Genomic DNA, 17,135 nt, shown 5'->3' with positions numbered 1-17,135 from the left:
AGAAAAAACTTAAGAGATGAAGAAAATGAGGGGAGTTTCAAAAGAAATGCTGTTACTGCCTGTCAACATGGACCAATTTCTAGAATAGTATTATAAACATGCAACATGTCAGCAACTGCCTGCAAACTGCTCAGGGACATTGGGCAAGGGACTCTGGGTTTGTCTGGGTTGGCACAACTATTCAAATTATGGTGTGTCAGGAGGAAGACAAGAACCCACAGCAGAAGGAAGTTAACACAAACCTCGCAAATGAACCAGAAAGAAAACAGGTCCTGCAATAAATCATCATTAGACAAACATAAAGATCCTGCAGCATAGCTGACAGCCAGCAGAAACTGAAAGGATCGTGGTAAACTGATGGCAGTCAGCAGGGCTGGAGGGATTTTCTTGAAAGACAACCTACAACTAAGTGATGGATCTAGGCAAGTGTAGGGTGTCTCGGAGTACAAAGATTTATGAATAAAGTTAAGAAGCTCAGACATTTCTGGAATCAGAAAGCTGGAGACAGAAATGCATCTGAAACTTGGAAAAAAACTTCCTACAAAATGCTCTCAGCCCTAGTTCAGTGGTCCCAGAGAGAGACATCATCTCTTGGAGGGTTCATGTTTAGGCTGGGCAGGACACAAGGAGTACAAGAAAGTTAAGATCCAAGTTCTGAGTAGCATCCTTCCCTGAAATTCATGGAAGCTGCATCCGAAGACACTCAAAAGCAAAGAGAGTTGTTTGCCTCGAGAAGTGCAAAGGACCTGATTTCTATTCCTAGCCCTGTCAACATCTCATAATCTTCGGTGCCTCTGCAAACCAGGGCTAGGAAGGCTGATTTACTTTTATTCATTACTTTGGGATTTATGTTGTATAAGTTGCTGAGTGAGGTCTTGTTCACACAGGATGTTACTGCAGGCTTCTCACACGGACGCCTCCAGTGCTCCCGTGCCAGGTGCCTTATTCCCATTTGTGTGGCTGAGTCCTGATGTGCAATGAGATAGCAGGGCTTTGGTGGATGCATGAGGACCATCGACCACCAGGACATGGTACAAGTACACAGAGGAGCAGTGAACAGCTTGTTTGGGAGCTTGTGGGGCTCTGCAGCAGCACGTGCACATCAGAGTGAAACCTGTCCCTGCTGAGCATCACTCAACCTCCGCTGCTCCTCCACACCTGAACTGCAGCAGGGCTCCAGAGGAAGAGGGGAACAGTTCCTCACCATGCTGCCATGTCACGTCAGTCTTGCTTGTGCTTCAAACCTGCTCCTGACAACACAGCTTATCAGACAGCTGACAGCTCCTGAGAAAAACCCCTGGCTGCCCTCCAGTGCCAGAGAGAATGGTGACAAGGCAGAGTTTTCTGGGGCTGAGGGCAGGAGTCAGCCCCTCTGACTGACAAGCATTGCTTATTTTATATCCCTTATTCCTCTTTGCTGGTATCTCCTTGCCAGCCCCTCCCCTCCTCACCTAGCTTTTCTTTTGCTCTTTAACTCAGGCACAGACAGCAGCCCCTTTAGCAGCTTTCCAAGATACTTATCTATTCAAATATACTTGTGCTCAGGCAGAATCATTAGTTGCAGTGACAGTGGTTAAAAGAAACATTTAAAAAGTGCCCTGCACAGAGAAAGCATGGGGAAGGCAGATCCTGATAAGGGATGCTTTTTGGCAGTGCTGGGTACTGTTGTGCCATGGAGGGCTTGTCACTCTCTTCTCTAGGTGACAAACCAAATGTAAAAGGCTCTGAGCTGCCATACAAACTGATCTCCCTGAAATCCTGCTCCGTAGCTCATTGGGTGCTTGTGCCCTCTTCTCCCAGAGAGCACCGCACGGAGCCAAACACCGCAGCTCCCGGGGCAACACTCTTCTGTATCAATTCAGGTCGGAGCTCCATCCCCAGCAGTGGGAACAGCTTTTTCTCTATCAGGGCATTCACAGCCTCAGTCCTCCAGGCTCACAACGAGGGGACTGACTTTTTGCCCTGGTTATAAAATCATGGAATGAAGACATGGAATGAAATGGTCCTGTAAGTACCCAAGAGTCAGAGAAACCAGGCTGCAGACACAGCACTCATCTAAGGAAAGGACTTGCAATGCAGATGGAATGAACCCAGCTACCTGACCAGGGCCCTTCCTCTCAGCAAAGAGGTAAATTTTGCCTACCTGCACACTACAGCACATGGCTACTCTAAAACCCTCCCTTTTCTTTCCCCCTGCTTCCCACCAGCCTCCTTCACATAAATACTGCCTGACTTCTCTTCCAGCAGTATTCTTAGCCCCCCTCTTCAGCCAGTTCCCTCTTCCACAAGTGCTCAGGTGTGGGTCCCAATCCCTTTTGCTAAAAATTCCCTCCTAGGGAAGGCGAATTTCTCTACAAAAATCCAGGGAGCTGTGGAGCAGGGTCAGAGACAATCCCAGATCAAATAAGGACTCATAAATGTGAATATGGTGGACAAAGAAATAATGTGAAACCCTGACAGTGGGGGAGTTGGACTCTGACATCCTGGCTGCTGCCTGAGATAACAAACACTTGCTGTGGGAGCTGTGAAAAACCACCAAACCACACGAGAGTCACTAAAAATGAAAATAAGCATTTCCCATATTCGCTATTTTTGGTAATTTATAACAGCAGCATCTCCCAGCTGTTACAGAGGATTGTACCTAGCCTCCACCAGCTATTGGCACTGCCAAATATGCAAAACAAGGTAGCTACAAATATATTTTCATTGTTAGTGTTCATTATGGTTATTATGCCTGCGAGGACAGGGATTGGCATACAAGGGGCCTGTTCTGGATGGCAGCAGTGCTGAGAAATCACTCTCCTGAGCACCAGAGGCAGCTGCTGATAGTACCTGACTGCTGCCATGAACTGGACTCGGGCAGAGAGGGAGGAGATGAGACCCAGCATTCTCAGCAGTGTGAGGCCTCCTCTTAGACAGCAGAGTTTCAGGATGCTCTGATCTCTCACTAGCAGGTACAGGGAATCTCGGGGGACTCTGCCTCAGAAGCAAAACTACAGCACTGTCAAAAGCACAGTAACACCTCTGTGTGCTTCTAAAGGGACACAAGTCAATCTTAATGTGACAGTAAGAAACATGGCATGACAAGCATTTCCAGGCACTACCCACCCAGCCTCCCCCTGACATTTCTCCTGCAAGCAGATCTCATTTTAAAATTGTTTTTCTTTTGCTTTCTTTTGGTGACTGGAAAAGCTCAAGAAACAGGAAAAAAATCCTGTAATACACAAAGTACAACCAAATGTACAAACACATACTCAAAAAGAAACAGCAAAATTCTTTTAGCTTCCTCTAATCTCTTTGGATAGCTTTACGCTCCAGCTCGCAGGATAGCATTGAAATAATGGAGCTATATTTAAACCAGTTCACTTGGGACTGGAAAAGGTTTAGCTACAGCTATACAAAAGTTGGTGCAGGTGTTTACCTGGCTTCCCAGACAGCTTCTGACACCCAAGTGAGCTGATCTAAAGTTAATTCAGACAGACCTCTGCTATGCTGACGTCTGCAGGGAAGAAATACTCTTATGTATAGGAACCTCTGATATTTCCTGTGGTGACAGAAAAGTAACAAATAAATCTGACTGGAAAGGGATAATGCCTGAGACGATGATATTTCTTTACCTCCTCATGTGTATCTGATCCAGTGCCTGTTCAGTCTAGCACCCACTAGAAACACAACTGAGTTCTGCTCTCTCTTACAGCCCAGGGCAGGAAAATGCAGCCAGGTTTCACAAAGCTGAGTGAGTGAAATTGTAGAGAAATGCTGGAAATGAACATCTTATATTCTACTTTCAAAATATAAATGGGGCAGAACTTGCTTAAACATGGATTTGCTGATACTATCTGTGGGTCACCTTAAGAAGCCAGCTCTTGCCTAATCTGACAGGCATTTGCCAGCTCTGTGTCTTTCTGATGAACAAACAGGGATTTCAATATTAATTTACTACCTGGGACCATCCCAGAGGGGTAAAGAGTGAAGCTACAAATGGAAATTCTGAATTATGGATGAGAGCTCCTCCCATTTCAGGGACGCCAGACATGTCTTGGACAGAAAGGACCAAATATGTGGGGGTAAGGTCAAATGAGTTTATTTAGAGATAAAAATCTCCCGTTTGGAGGGGTGCATGGCAGAATATCTCAGATCATCCTCTGTCTAGCCACATGCTGTTCCCTCCAGGTGGGTTTGCCACTGCTCTTGACAGAAATGTCTTGGATACCATCCCAAGAACTCCAGACATACAACTCCTAGCGACAGTCACAGCAGCAATGAAATCAAACCAAAACCACCCCTTCCCCCCCAACATTATTACCAAAAGGGTTCATTAAGAATAATTACTTCACCCTTCCTTTCAGACCAAATTAATGGATTCCAAAGCATCAAACTTACCTTAATGAGGAACAAGAGTGCAGCTGGGTATAGAACATGGCAGAACAGTCACTTCTACATGGACATAACCTCACCATCATAAAAAAGCACTTTCATCTAATCTGTCGTTATCTTTAGAAATTCAATGACCTCCATTTTAAATAAAAGGCATCAGGCTGACAGAAATCCTCTAGAAGCCAGAGAGCAGCACGTGGCTTCTGTTTGCTCTCACAGAAATGTCATCTTTGACATTCAAACAGGACACATATATTTTAAATAATGTCAAGAACACTCTTAAAATACCTCATCAGGACTCAAATGGGGGTGGGAAGGGGGTGGGGGTGCGGGAAACTTATGTTTTATGAGATGGATGGTTCTTTTCACAGAGATGCGATCGGTTCCCAAGCAGGACGTATGGAGCATCCATGTGGTTCTGGTGCTGAGTCACTAATGTCATCAGCTAGGAGAGGCGTGCAGCAAAGCGTGCGGGGAGGCCCTGGGATGGCTGCACACTCAGCGTGCTCGGCCGGGAGCTCAGAGCGGATGGAGTTAGCGTTCCATCTGTCACTTCATTTTAGCATTTGCAGTAGAAATAGGAGACGAAGAAATAGTTTAAAGGAGTTTGTAACATCACAGCTGTCAATCTCAAGTGTTCCAAAGGGAGGAATGACAGATATGGTAAGCCCATTCATATAAAAAGAAGGTTTGCAGTCTTTTTCCCTGACCCAGATTTGCTACGGAGGCAACTTAATGCAAATACGTATCAAACAGCGATTCACCTTTACTCTAAAATCACTTAATAAGAGCTGAAAACATTAACCCCCAGCAACAGAACCAGTTACAAGAGTCATATTATTAACTTCCAGCAGTGATTTGGGGAAAAGGGGGAGGAAAAGGGAGAAGGGGGAAATCTGAACGAATGAGGTTGTGTTGATTTATAGGTAGAAGTCATTCTGTCAAGAAATCCAGAGGTCATTCAAGAGGGGTAACCAAAATCACAAGAGAATTCAGATGGGCCTTAGCACATAATGCTGATTAACATGCTAAAGTTAATCTAAAGAGACAGCTTTGAGTGTTTAGGCTAGAAAAAACAACACTCCAATGGAAAGTCATTACTGGTGCATACAGGCTGTGAAAACTAGCCAGGAACTGTGCGCCAGACTGGGCTGGGCTGTCAAACTAGGGGTGGGTTTAATTAATGAAGGCTTAAAGAGCCAGATGTGCTTCTGATTTGTCTATTTAAAACAAATCTTAATGCTGCAAAACAACATCGGTATGTCCAGCTCAGAAAGGAAGGGGTCAAGGTCAGTGGTTCTCTGCTCTGCCGCCACATTAGAGGGTGAGTACACCTGAAAGAGAAACATGTGGAACACAAAGGTGTTCCTTATCTCAGAGTCACATTTGCTCAACCTTTCAAGAATTTTTCTCCTTCCAATTAGATTTTCATGACCATCAGCAGCAGCACAGATTAATTTAATTGTTCTCTTGTGAAAATGTTACCTCCATACATTTACACCAAAGTAATCCATCTGAAAACCCAGAGACAAAAGACCTCCGAGGTCACAATGTGTGGGGAGTTCAGAGACTTTCAGGAGCTGCAAGAGATGTCAACTCTCCTGTGGTGGAGGCCTGGGACCATTTTCCAAACTTTTGCAAACTTTCCGTTGAATAACCCCCTTTCAACAGTGCAAAATTGCAATGGATGAGTCTACAAGAAATCACGCTAAAACCCAACCGAAATAAACACACTAGTGGGAGAGTGCAGATGAGCGAGCGCACTGGCAGAGTTAGGGCTGAGAGTAAAAGCTGGAGATGAGAAACACCGGAGGAGAAGGGACAAGGCAGACAGGAGATGGAGTGACGTGACAACTGGAGGCACATTTCAGCATTCTTACCTCTGATCGGTGTACCACCTGGTGAGGTAATTTGAATGCAAATAAGATTAGAGAGAAGCATTAGTACAAAGAGGAAAGGAAGAAAATTATAACTAAAAAGCAGAAAGTTTTTTTAAAGCTAGAATTTGTATTAGCGCGACAGGAATAAACAAAAAGAAACTGATGTGCAATAAAAGTCAGAGTGACACTCTCAGGAGGTTAGTAAAGCTTATTGCTGTCAGGAGTGCAGCATCCAGCCCTGCATCTCTCCATTGAAGTCCCCACCCTCATGAACAGGGGCCAAACTAAGCTGCCGAGGTGGCACTGCTGGCTGGCCTCACCACTTGCATTCACCCACACCACTGTTCAAGCAGTTGAGATGGAGGACACTTAGGGGAGATGGTGCAGTGCTCCTTCATTCCTCATACAGAACAAGGAGGGTGTGTCCTGGGGCTGTGTGACTGTGAGTGTGCTGGGCAGGAGGGGTGGAAAGCGCATGGTTGCGGGCACTCGGTGCAATTTGGCTTTGAGGTTAGAACGACCAGTGGGACAAAATCTGCTTGCTTAAAGACATTAAACTAAGAGGAAAGCGTAATGAATCAGTTTTGAGTCATTCTCCACATTCGCGTAACCCTTGCATCAGGTTCCCTCTGGCCAAGAAATTGGTGTCATGCAGAATTAACTTTACATACAGAAATATTTCGAAATGAAGTGGTTTCTGGTAATGTAACAATGGCACGCTAGCCTCTGTTGTTCCTGCCTAATTTGGATGTTAGCAGAAGAAAGGAATCCCTACCCTCTTTATAAGGCACTGGAGATAATTTTACATGCTGTAATGAAGAGTATCTTATAAGGAGGGCTTCTCTGGGAGTGAGGTTAAATTATCCTGTTGCAACAATCTATAAAGGTTCATTTTATGAGGTCAAGGTATTTAGCAAGTGGAGGCTCCACTGGTCAGTGTCTTGAGTTCAGTGTACAATCAATACTGAAGTATGATGGAGAAGCTCCAGCTGGGCAAATTGGCAAGGAACCCTTCTAATCCCCACTTTTGTCCCCTTGGTCTTAATTTGCACATATGAAGGCTGTTAGTATAAGGGAGAGATTCATGCAAATTGAATCTGTAGGCAGTTCATGGTATGTGTTGGTTTTATGCAGATTTGTAGGATCTGAATACCAAGCACTTACCAAAGAAAACTGAGGAGTTTAAACAGACAGAAAAATAGGGTTAAACAGGACACAGTGTGTCAAATCATGTTCAGTGTATTGATTAATAAATACCAGTATGCATACAAGACTGTCGTGTATCTCAGATTTACAGCTCATTCCATTATCCACAACAATGATCACCCAATGGGAAAGAAACAAAAGAATTTCTGTAAATACAAGGGCAGCATATTTTAAGCACATTTAACTTGCCTCTTAAAAAGTAATTACAATATTTATACTTATTCTTTTTCTTTCCTAACTACCCTTCCTTTAGGCAGAGTCCCTTTTTTGAAGCAGGAGCAGCAATTCAAACTACTCATTTTAGCATTTTCCTCTGCCAAGATGACATTACCCCATTTTAACTTTATGTCTTGTTATATTTTCTGATGTCTTCTACCCAGAGATGACTGAAACATCAGAAAAAATCTTGCAGTGACTGAAGTTGTGGGTAATCTCTTGCAATAAAAAATCTGCTGCTTACTTATCCTAGTAACTACTGCTACCCTTAACAGAACAGTTATACCCAGAGATACTTGCAAGGAATAGCACAGCCATGGAAAACAGGGTTATTTCTCTTTGCCTGTTTGGAAAGTTTGCCAAGCAGTATTTTTGCTCTGTTTGGTCTAGGGCACTCCCCCTCTGGTGTATCGTGTGTCCCCTGCCCCATTGGTTCCACAATTTTCAGAGTTAAGAAAAGCATCACCACAGTGTGTCACTTCCCATGGGAATGGTGCAATGACTTTGAACACAAGCCCAAGGGGCTGAAAACATTACTTCCTTATCTCTCATCTGGCTGAAATAGGGTTTGTTGCTCTGTCCTAGAACTGAGAAGATTTGCAGGAAATCTTTGTATCTACTCCCTGTAGAGGCTCAACCCTTTCTCTATTATGCAATTGTCTATACAGAGCTCTAGAAGCAACTGCATACTTGAAGCAGATTCCCTAAAATGTTAAATGTGGCCAGCTTATTTTTTCATTAGTTGAATTTCAATCCTCCTGAATGTACCCCAACCCTTGTGGGAGCAACACAGAGGCTTGCTGTATTTACTGTAGCCTTTGTTCCATGTCTCTCTCACCTTTGCAAAGTTAAGACATTCACTTTTCACTCAGAGGACACCATTACACAGTGTACACAAGGCTTTTCAGTTGGACCCCAGATTTCCTTATCCTGAAGGAACAAACAGAAGTTTCCCTTTATCCTTCACATCATATTATGATTCATCTCTGTCTGTTGTCCTTTTAGAGTGTGTCCCTCAAAGGGACCAAATCACAGTACACAGGCCACAGAGTGCCAACATAATAGAGTCCATCAAGTGAGGGAGGTGTCATCACTCAAATGGTTACTGAGGCCAACTTGTGCCCTGTGATCACCATGCCGCTTTATGCAAAGGGCACCCCAAGATCAAACTTCAAACCCAATTCCTTGTGTTTGAAAGGTTTGAAACATTTATAAGGAAGGAGAGTTTATTTCCTCTTTATGATTAACAGACACTGAGTAACACCCCATATATTCACCTCAGTCAGGAATAAATGCTGGCCCTGACATTCTCTGTGTACTGGAAGCACCTAGTCAGACACCCAAAGCAAGGAAAAACACAGGATGACACACTGGAATACCACCTGGGGTTATTTCTGTCAGTATTTCCCAGTGTGGAGAAGTTCTGTTGGAGAAGGGACTTCACTCTGCTGACAAACTCATCACAGGCTTACCAACATACCACTTCCTTGTAGGAACCTAAACCACCAAAAAAACACTCCAAAGCAACATCAGCAGAGAAACCAAGGCTCGTGCTAGCTTCATGTGAGGACTGGGGCAGTACAACACTGAATCCCAGAGAACTCTGACAATGCTTTTGGCTACTTCCTAGCTTTGGCTTAGGGGAAACTCCTTTCAAGACTGAAAGTACTACAGGAAAGACTATTTGCTACCAGATGCCACAGGGACTCTGAATGTATTCCACAACTGCTGTGTGCACCTCACACAGCAAGACCGAGGTGTGCAGTTTAGGCTCTTCCAGAAGACAAAACTTCAGCTGTCAACTGGCTGTTGTTGGCCACTATATTGCTTCAACTCTTTTCCAGTCAGTCCTTTCTGAGACAATATCCATCCTTGTGTGGGCTCCCTGATCCTTTTGGATAATACTACTTAATCTCCATTCTTTTAGGCTGTCCTTACATCTTGTCCCAAGTCGATGCCTATCTGATGTCTGGACTCAAAGCTGTTCCTTGCTAGGAGCTGAACATCTGCTGGATGCTGACTGCTGGGTATTGCCAGTGAAGCAGGATATGGACATCATGGCCACTTCACTAGGATAAAGAGACACCACCTCTTTTTGCATGTTTGCTCTGTGCATGTTGGGTATTCCTTTTGTTTCCAAGCAAGTAATGCTTCTACTGATAGGATCAAGCCTAAATGAAAACAGTTGCTGGTAACTCTGAGAGCCCAAATGCAGCAAGGTGATATGGTGAGCCAGCTCCCACTGCTTCTTTGCTAGAAGCACCTTCACTTTTCCAGAGAGTGACTGAAGTCACCTGCAGAGTCCTCTCTAATACTTTACTTGCAGCTAATTGCCTGAAAGTCACACTAGGATCTAGGGCATGGTTCTGTAACTCAGTTAATTGAAAGTGATTAACAGAGAATGATACTTTTTGTAACACCAAGTTCTCTATTAGATGAAAGATAATGCTTTCTGAATTTCTGGAGCTTCCTTACATGGCAAAGATATATGTTAACAGTCAGAATAGCTATTTATTCTAACTTGACATTTTGTTCAGAAGTTTTCAGAAGAGAAAGGTGGAAGAGCAATTCTTCAGCTATGAAACTCACAAGAGACAATCAAGAGCTTTGAGAGTATGAATTCCAACTGAACTGCTTTTAAGTCCTCAGGAGCTTCTGATCCAAGAACTGTGAAGCATCAGCACAATCTGATCTATACTGAGAGAGTTTCCACCACATCATTAACTGATTTTAAAACATGGTTAGAGGTGCAGCACTGATTGGCTGCCAGAACTCATGTGTGTATCACCTGCAATACTACAATGCCTGGACAGTTTTAAAATCAGTTCAGCCAAACAAGTTTTAAATGTGTTAGCATGCTGGGGAGGTTTCCCAGCCCAGAGCTGGCCTTAGATCCTGTGTCACTGACTGAGAGGCAGTGAGTGAAGCTACACACCCCGGGGGGAGAACAGGGAGTTGTCCTGAGGCACTGCACTTGCAGAAAAGCAGCCTCTCTGCAGGAGGTGGGAAATACTAGCACGATGAACATGGGAGAATTTTGCTACAACCAGCCTGAGTCAGAAACCTTGCTTTTGCCTTGATCTGTGATAACACAGATGAAACCCTGTATCTATTTGTGTTCTCATCTCTATAGCTATTAGCCTAACATTTACTGGCAAAACTACCCAAGAATTGGACTTAAAATAGATTTAAGCTTTACTTGGGAAGAAAAACCTAAGTAAGGGTGAGAAAGAGTTACAAAAGCCCTCCAAATATAGAGTTATGCTGTCAGAAGGCATAATAGGAAAAACAAATATACACACATACAGGTATAATTACTAAATGAGGTAGAGTAGGATACAAGGCAGATTTATAAACTGCCCATTTGGTCCTGACAAAGACACCAATTTTCTGGGGTTAGAAAAGCCTAAGATGATGGCTTGGATGTCTTAAACCACAAACTCTAGTACCTTGACAGAAGATGAACAGAACTCTAGAAACGGATGTTCAGAGCCCCCTGGGGCACATGATCTGACTGCATGCAAGTTCAAAGACCTGCCTGAAGCCCCCAGAGCACTGCCAGCCCACATAACTCTGAGTGTCAGAAGAGAGCACCTTTTCCAAACATGCTGCTTCTTTACCTCTATTTATTCCATACTAGGAGCCTGAAGAAACAAAATCATCCCTCAACCCCCTCTCTAAGTCAGACTCCAAAGCTGCTTTGACCTTCATGACCTGTATTTCATACATCTGAATATTAATATACAATGTACTCATTGAAGGTCGGACACTATATACACAGTACTGGGCTCACAATGTGCTGTAGCTATTTTAACTATATTGCATCTGTCTCGCTTTTATTGGGTTTTAATTAAATGAAATTAAATGAGCGTATATTTAGATTGAGATAGTATAAACTGACATTCATGCAGATATGCCAGGATGACTATAAGATATGATCTTAATGGAGCAGAGACTTTGCAAACTATTAAACTCTACCATATAATGAGGTATCTATTTAAATACTCTTTTCTTTGAAAAACAACTCTGCCCAACTACGGTACAGTGTTGGAGAGCTCAATTAGCACCTTGCTGAATGAATGGGAAACTGCCAAGCCATCACATTGCTCATGCAGGGTGCTGCAATCACCTAAGTGGGACTCAGGCACTTCCAAGTGCTGGCCCTACTTTATGTCCACTACAAATACAGGAAAAAGCCACAAATGCAAGCAGGGGTTGAATCTCTGGCCCGTGAGAAACTGCAAGCTTCATGCTCCCCACTCCTGCCAGGGCGCAGCAGAGCCTTCGTGAATCTTGGCATCGTATCACCAGATCCCTGAAAACAAAACTTCAAACTCGTATTTGGAAGTCTCTTGCACTGAATTGTAGAAACCTCCCATACCACATTAGAGAGCTAATCAATTTCTTCTGTGAGTCTGAGGATGTGTGCTGCTCATTGATTTCTAAAAGGCTCCCTTGACACCTCCCTTGGTAATTACTGTGTCTTCAGCAAGCAGCCAGCTCTAGAGTTTGAATCCCAGGTGAAATATTCAATTGAGACGTTGCTCAAGAACAGCAAATAGGAATCAAAACTTGGACACTATGACAGGCTTTACTAGTTTGTTTTTAAACTTTTTATCTCACCAAACTTGTGAAGCAGCTGGTAGAGAGGCAGCCAAGTGCCTGTAAAAAGGAGGCTGGAGAATGTACAGCAAGTGCATCAGAGGCTGCCTTGCTGCTCATTTATGGTAATTTCTGATGCTGATTTAGTCAGCTACAAAGTGAAACACATCCATGTGCACTTTCCTATTGCTGCTTCCTAAAGCTTCTCAGAATAACTAACAAGTGTGATATTTTCTTCCAGCACAAACAGATCAAGACTAAACCATGTTGTGGGGGAGATATGTTAAAGGTCACTGGGAAATTTCATAAACTATAAATGCATTAGTATAATTAGCGTTCACTGGTACATCAAGGTGGGATCAGGAGTGTCAGGCTGGGTTCTATTTTTGCTGAGAGTGATGTCTCACTTACCCACTCCTCCAAGTACAAACCTACTTCTTATCATCCAAGCATCATCAGATGTATGCAGAAGGCTCCTGCTATGGGGAAATATTTCAAAATGTTCACCTTAGTAAGAAGAAGATGGTGATGCCCTGGCAGCAGCACTTATAACAAATGGCTTTTGGAGTGCCCAGAAATAATCATGGCCATGCAAGGCAGTCAGCCTCATATTTAAGCATGAGACCTCTCTAGACCAAAGTTGTTCCAGCTCTGGTCCCTTCTGTACTTCGTGGAGGGCACTGGGGGCTCTTTTCCCCAGACTAAAGCTGCTGTGTAGTTATGCTGTGCATTGTTAAACAGCCACTCTAATTCACACTGGGGAGCTCCACTTCATCAGTGAATAAAGCAACATTTTATTTTCTTTAATTCTCTAATGGGCCTTACAGTCCTGGGAGACTGAACAGTGCAGTAGAAAAACAAGAACTCCTTGCTAAAATGAGTGCATTCTTAGCCACCCCCAAGAAATCATCGTCTGTATTTCAAAAGCTAGTATTTGGCTTGCCAAACAAAAGAATCAACAAGAAATGGTGTATTTCAAAACTGTGTCCACCTTCCTCTGAAATCCACAGAATTGCTGCTTTTTGGATTTTTCTTTATTCTTGTGGTGTCACACAGTAAGGACGGTAACGAGCTCAACGGAAAGCAGAGCACTGCCTTGAAGAGTCTGTATAAGGAGTAAAGGTGCATATGGCCACTGATTGTAAAATCTCAACCAGTATCTCATTATCCTGATTTGCACTGTGCTCCTATTAACAAGTACCTGAGACGCACTGAGTTGGTAGTGAAATGTCTGAGCCTACCAAGTATTTGGGGCAGTATCAAGATGGTCTACCAAAGAAGATATCCAGGTGATGTTCCAAAATGCATGCCCATTCTAATGTCTCCTTTTAACAAGCCACGATATCCTGCCAGAGGGGATCAGCTCCAAAAACTGGTTTTACATTGTAAAAGAAAGAAGCTCAGAGCAAATTGACATTTGGGTTTAGAATTGTGTTTCAGGGAGAAAATACTAGCAGCATGTAAAGAGAAAAGGGAGGAAGAGTGAGGAGGCTGGGAAGGCTTACTTGCTTTGCTACCTTACCCGAGCGGAGTTGCTTGATTCGCCCGTTGCTGGTTGCAGTGTCGACGGGCAGGAAGTCCTTGAACCAGGAGATTTCGGGATCAGGGTTACCACTGGCAGCACAGAGCATTGTGGCTGTGCGGGCCTTTTCCACCACCTTCAGCTGCGGGCCCATGTCAATGGTTGGGAAGCCAGCTGGGAGGTGGTCTTCTGCAAGAGGAAAAACCACAGAAGGTTAAAGAGAAACACTCCAGCACAGCAATGGGATACAGTTGCAGTGACAGCAGTGCCACCCTACAGCATCTGTGCCTCTGCTGGAAAACAGCAGCCTGACTTCCCTACTGAGAAGGTTATCAAGCCCTTAAAGCACATTAGGCTCTATAATGAGCATTCATTATACCAATAGAAGCTTCCACTAAATTTAACTCCATTTAAATCAATTACCTTGGGAAACCTGAATAATTTTCATTGATACATAAGTTCCATCCATTGTTGTTAATAATTCAGTAAAAGCAGGTATTTGACTTTTTGTGGGAGGACTGAGTTGAAGATAACAGACAAACACAAAGCCAAATAGTTTGAGGCATCTTGAAAAACAACAGCTAAACAATAAAATCCCTCAGAAAGGTCCAGAGAGGCCCACTTAATTTTTTTTTTTGACTAGCAACATTCTGTCACATTGGTAGGATAGACTGTAAATTTCTTACTCATGCCTCCAAATCTGATTCTGAAGGCTTTTAGAAACTAATGAATGTAAAGCTAATGAGCCACACGCTGCTCATGAGCTGCCTGGCCAGGCTGTGCCGTGGCAAGCTCCTGGTGCATTTTCTGGGCTGCAGAGAGCAACAGAGGCATCTGAGAAACACCCAGTGCATGCTCTGGCATGGCTTACTACAATACTATGAAACAAAGCACTCCCTTAACTGCTAAAACCATTCATACGGCAGGTAGAAAAATAGTTAACTGGGTTTGCTGCTGCAGAGCACACTCAGGTAGGCTGGGTGGAATACATTAGGCAGCCTTCACTGATAAGCCAAGGCATGCTCCAACATCGTCATTCAATAGCAGCTGCAGAACTGAGCTCATTTATTCATTCTGTGGCAAGATGTACTGTACTCTGCTAAGCCTGAACTGCAATCAAAAGAACATACTTTCGCAGAAAAAAAGAACTTGAGGAACATTAAGAAGCTTTTAAAGCACCAGAAACTCAATTATTTTCAGTGTTTCTTTTTTCCCCATTTTAAGGAACCTTAAGCAAACTTTGTCAAATCCGATTCTGCAAGGCTCCCAATTCACTGCACTGTTTAAACAAACAATACCTTAGCATCTTCCCAAGTCCCAGAGGAGTCTGAACTTGCTGCAATCTGATTTTTCCTGCAACCACTGCTCATCTGGAACTGTACCCCTCACTCCTCACAGGAAGATACTAGCAATAGGTCACCTCAGGTGCTTCCTTCTACCTCTACTGCCACACCTGCAGCACGAACATGGCCTGTGGTAGCTAATCTTGCATATTTCTATCTAAGATCTCAAGAGAATTCCCAAGACCCTTAACTTGTTTGCAAATCAAGACCATAGCACAAGGCAACATCTGCTGGAAACAAAAAAATGCCTGGGAATATCACTTAGATGAGAGTGACTATAAAGCATTCAAGGTTTTCTACAGGAAGAAATGTTCCTGATGTTTACTAAAAGCACAAACTGTATTTTGTCTCCCAGATCGACCTCCTGAGAAACCTCCCTCATCATGAGCAAACATAAATGGAATTTTTTTTTTTAATGAAAGGTACTATGAAAACTAGTTCTTTTAAAATTTGCTCTCCATTGATTTTCAGAGACAAAAGGTACATAGAGCTTAACTGGAATGACACCAGCACCAGCATTCAATAGTAAGCAACAGAAGCACTCAATACTGAGCAACCACAATGTGTACTCCTACATGGCTGAAAAGAAACAAAAGAAGAGTACACACAAAAGTACAACATGGTATAGACTGAAGAGCAAAGGAAGATACATAGAAGAAACCAGTAAATAATGACAGTCCCTTGGATTAAGGCCCAGTTTGCCTATACTGCAGCATCTTGCTATTTAGGGTATTGAAAACAGATGTTTACTCTGGGGAGGCTGAAACCCTGAAGTGATCTAATTTAATCACCATGATTACCATTGACAATCTTTTCTGGCTTGCACAAGATTTTACAAAGAATGCACAGAGCTAAGTATCACCCAGTTAACTTTGTTCAAAGTCTGTGTGGAAGCTTAGCACATAGCTAAAAGCAAACCTGAAAACAGCATTTGTGCAAGAAATCTCTTCCCATCTGCAATAATCCCTGTCTACAGACAGGAGAGAGACCAGAGAGTCCTTCACAGTGTCTGATCCACAGGTACACGACCGGTCTGCTGCACTGGAGTGACTGTTCAATCAAAATTAGCAGTTTGTGATGAGCCACAGACCAGTAGAAATGACACCATCTAACCTTGACTTCACTGAGTGCAACAGAGAGACACTGATTACAAACACCCAGTAGCAAAGCTGCCTCTGCTGTAGTAGAACTCTTGGCTCAAGACTTTCCTAGACTCCAAAGCTAAATACAGCACTGCGCCCACACCATTCACCCCCTGCAAGACCAAGTCATTACAGAGCCCAGGTGACAACACTGGGCACTCATCAGCTGAGCAGAGGGTACAGGTTACCACCATGTGATGATCCTCAGTATTCACACCCCACACCGTACTGGACACAGACAAGCACAGCCAGCAATGCAAGGTTCATGCAGTGCACAGCCTTTTCCCTCTTAACTACATACAAGCCCCAAAACTATTGTGGCAAATGACAGTAGTAGAGAAATGGTGCATCCTTCGTAGTCAGAGCCACAGCAGGTTCCCTGGGCTAGCTAGCATTGGTACTGGTACAGCCCAGTTTCCATGCATGCCTGGAGCTTGAAGCCACCAAAACTCCAGCAAGCAGTTCTGGCATGCCTGCATCTACCAAGCAAGGACTCGCTTGATCCCTTGTTAATCAAACACAGAGGCAGCACTGGTGTTTGAGCAGCAGTGTGCCTCCAGGAGGCTGCAGTCCCAGCTCACATCACTGTGTGGTGAGATGCCTGGGGAAATTTGACAGCTGCTCTCTGATGACACCTCAGACACCCAGAGGATGGAGTTAGTTCACTTGCTGTTAGTTCTGTGGTAGCTTCAGGGGACATGTACTGGGACCAAGGTCAGGGCACTAGCTCAAGGGGAGGACAATCACCTTCTCCAGAGGTGGTCCAAGGTGTACCTGTACCATCATGAAATGAGGAAGCTCAACCACTCTGGTTCTCCCCCGTATTGTGTGGCTCTGGCAGCCCCCC

General features: G+C 43.8%; 1 protein-coding gene across 1 annotated transcript in view; it reads right to left on the bottom strand.

Annotated features, from left to right (window-relative positions):
* PTPRF (protein tyrosine phosphatase receptor type F) overlaps positions 1-17,135 on the bottom strand; it is a gene marked incomplete at its 5' end in the record, with an annotated part of 246,182 nt that overhangs the window by 91,700 nt on the left and 137,347 nt on the right. Inside the window, one exon of the mRNA XM_082287496.1 lies at positions 13,804-13,992. Coding sequence (XP_082143622.1) covers positions 13,804-13,992 — 189 coding nt within the window. The remainder of the gene's footprint in view (positions 1-13,803; positions 13,993-17,135) is intronic.

The sequence above is a fragment of the Coloeus monedula genome, assembly GCF_965178545.1.
Source record: "Coloeus monedula genome assembly, chromosome: 9".
Lineage (NCBI taxonomy): Eukaryota > Metazoa > Chordata > Aves > Passeriformes > Corvidae > Coloeus > Coloeus monedula.
The sequence above is the reverse complement of the archived record's forward strand: the minus strand, read 5'-3'. Positions and strand labels throughout refer to the sequence as shown.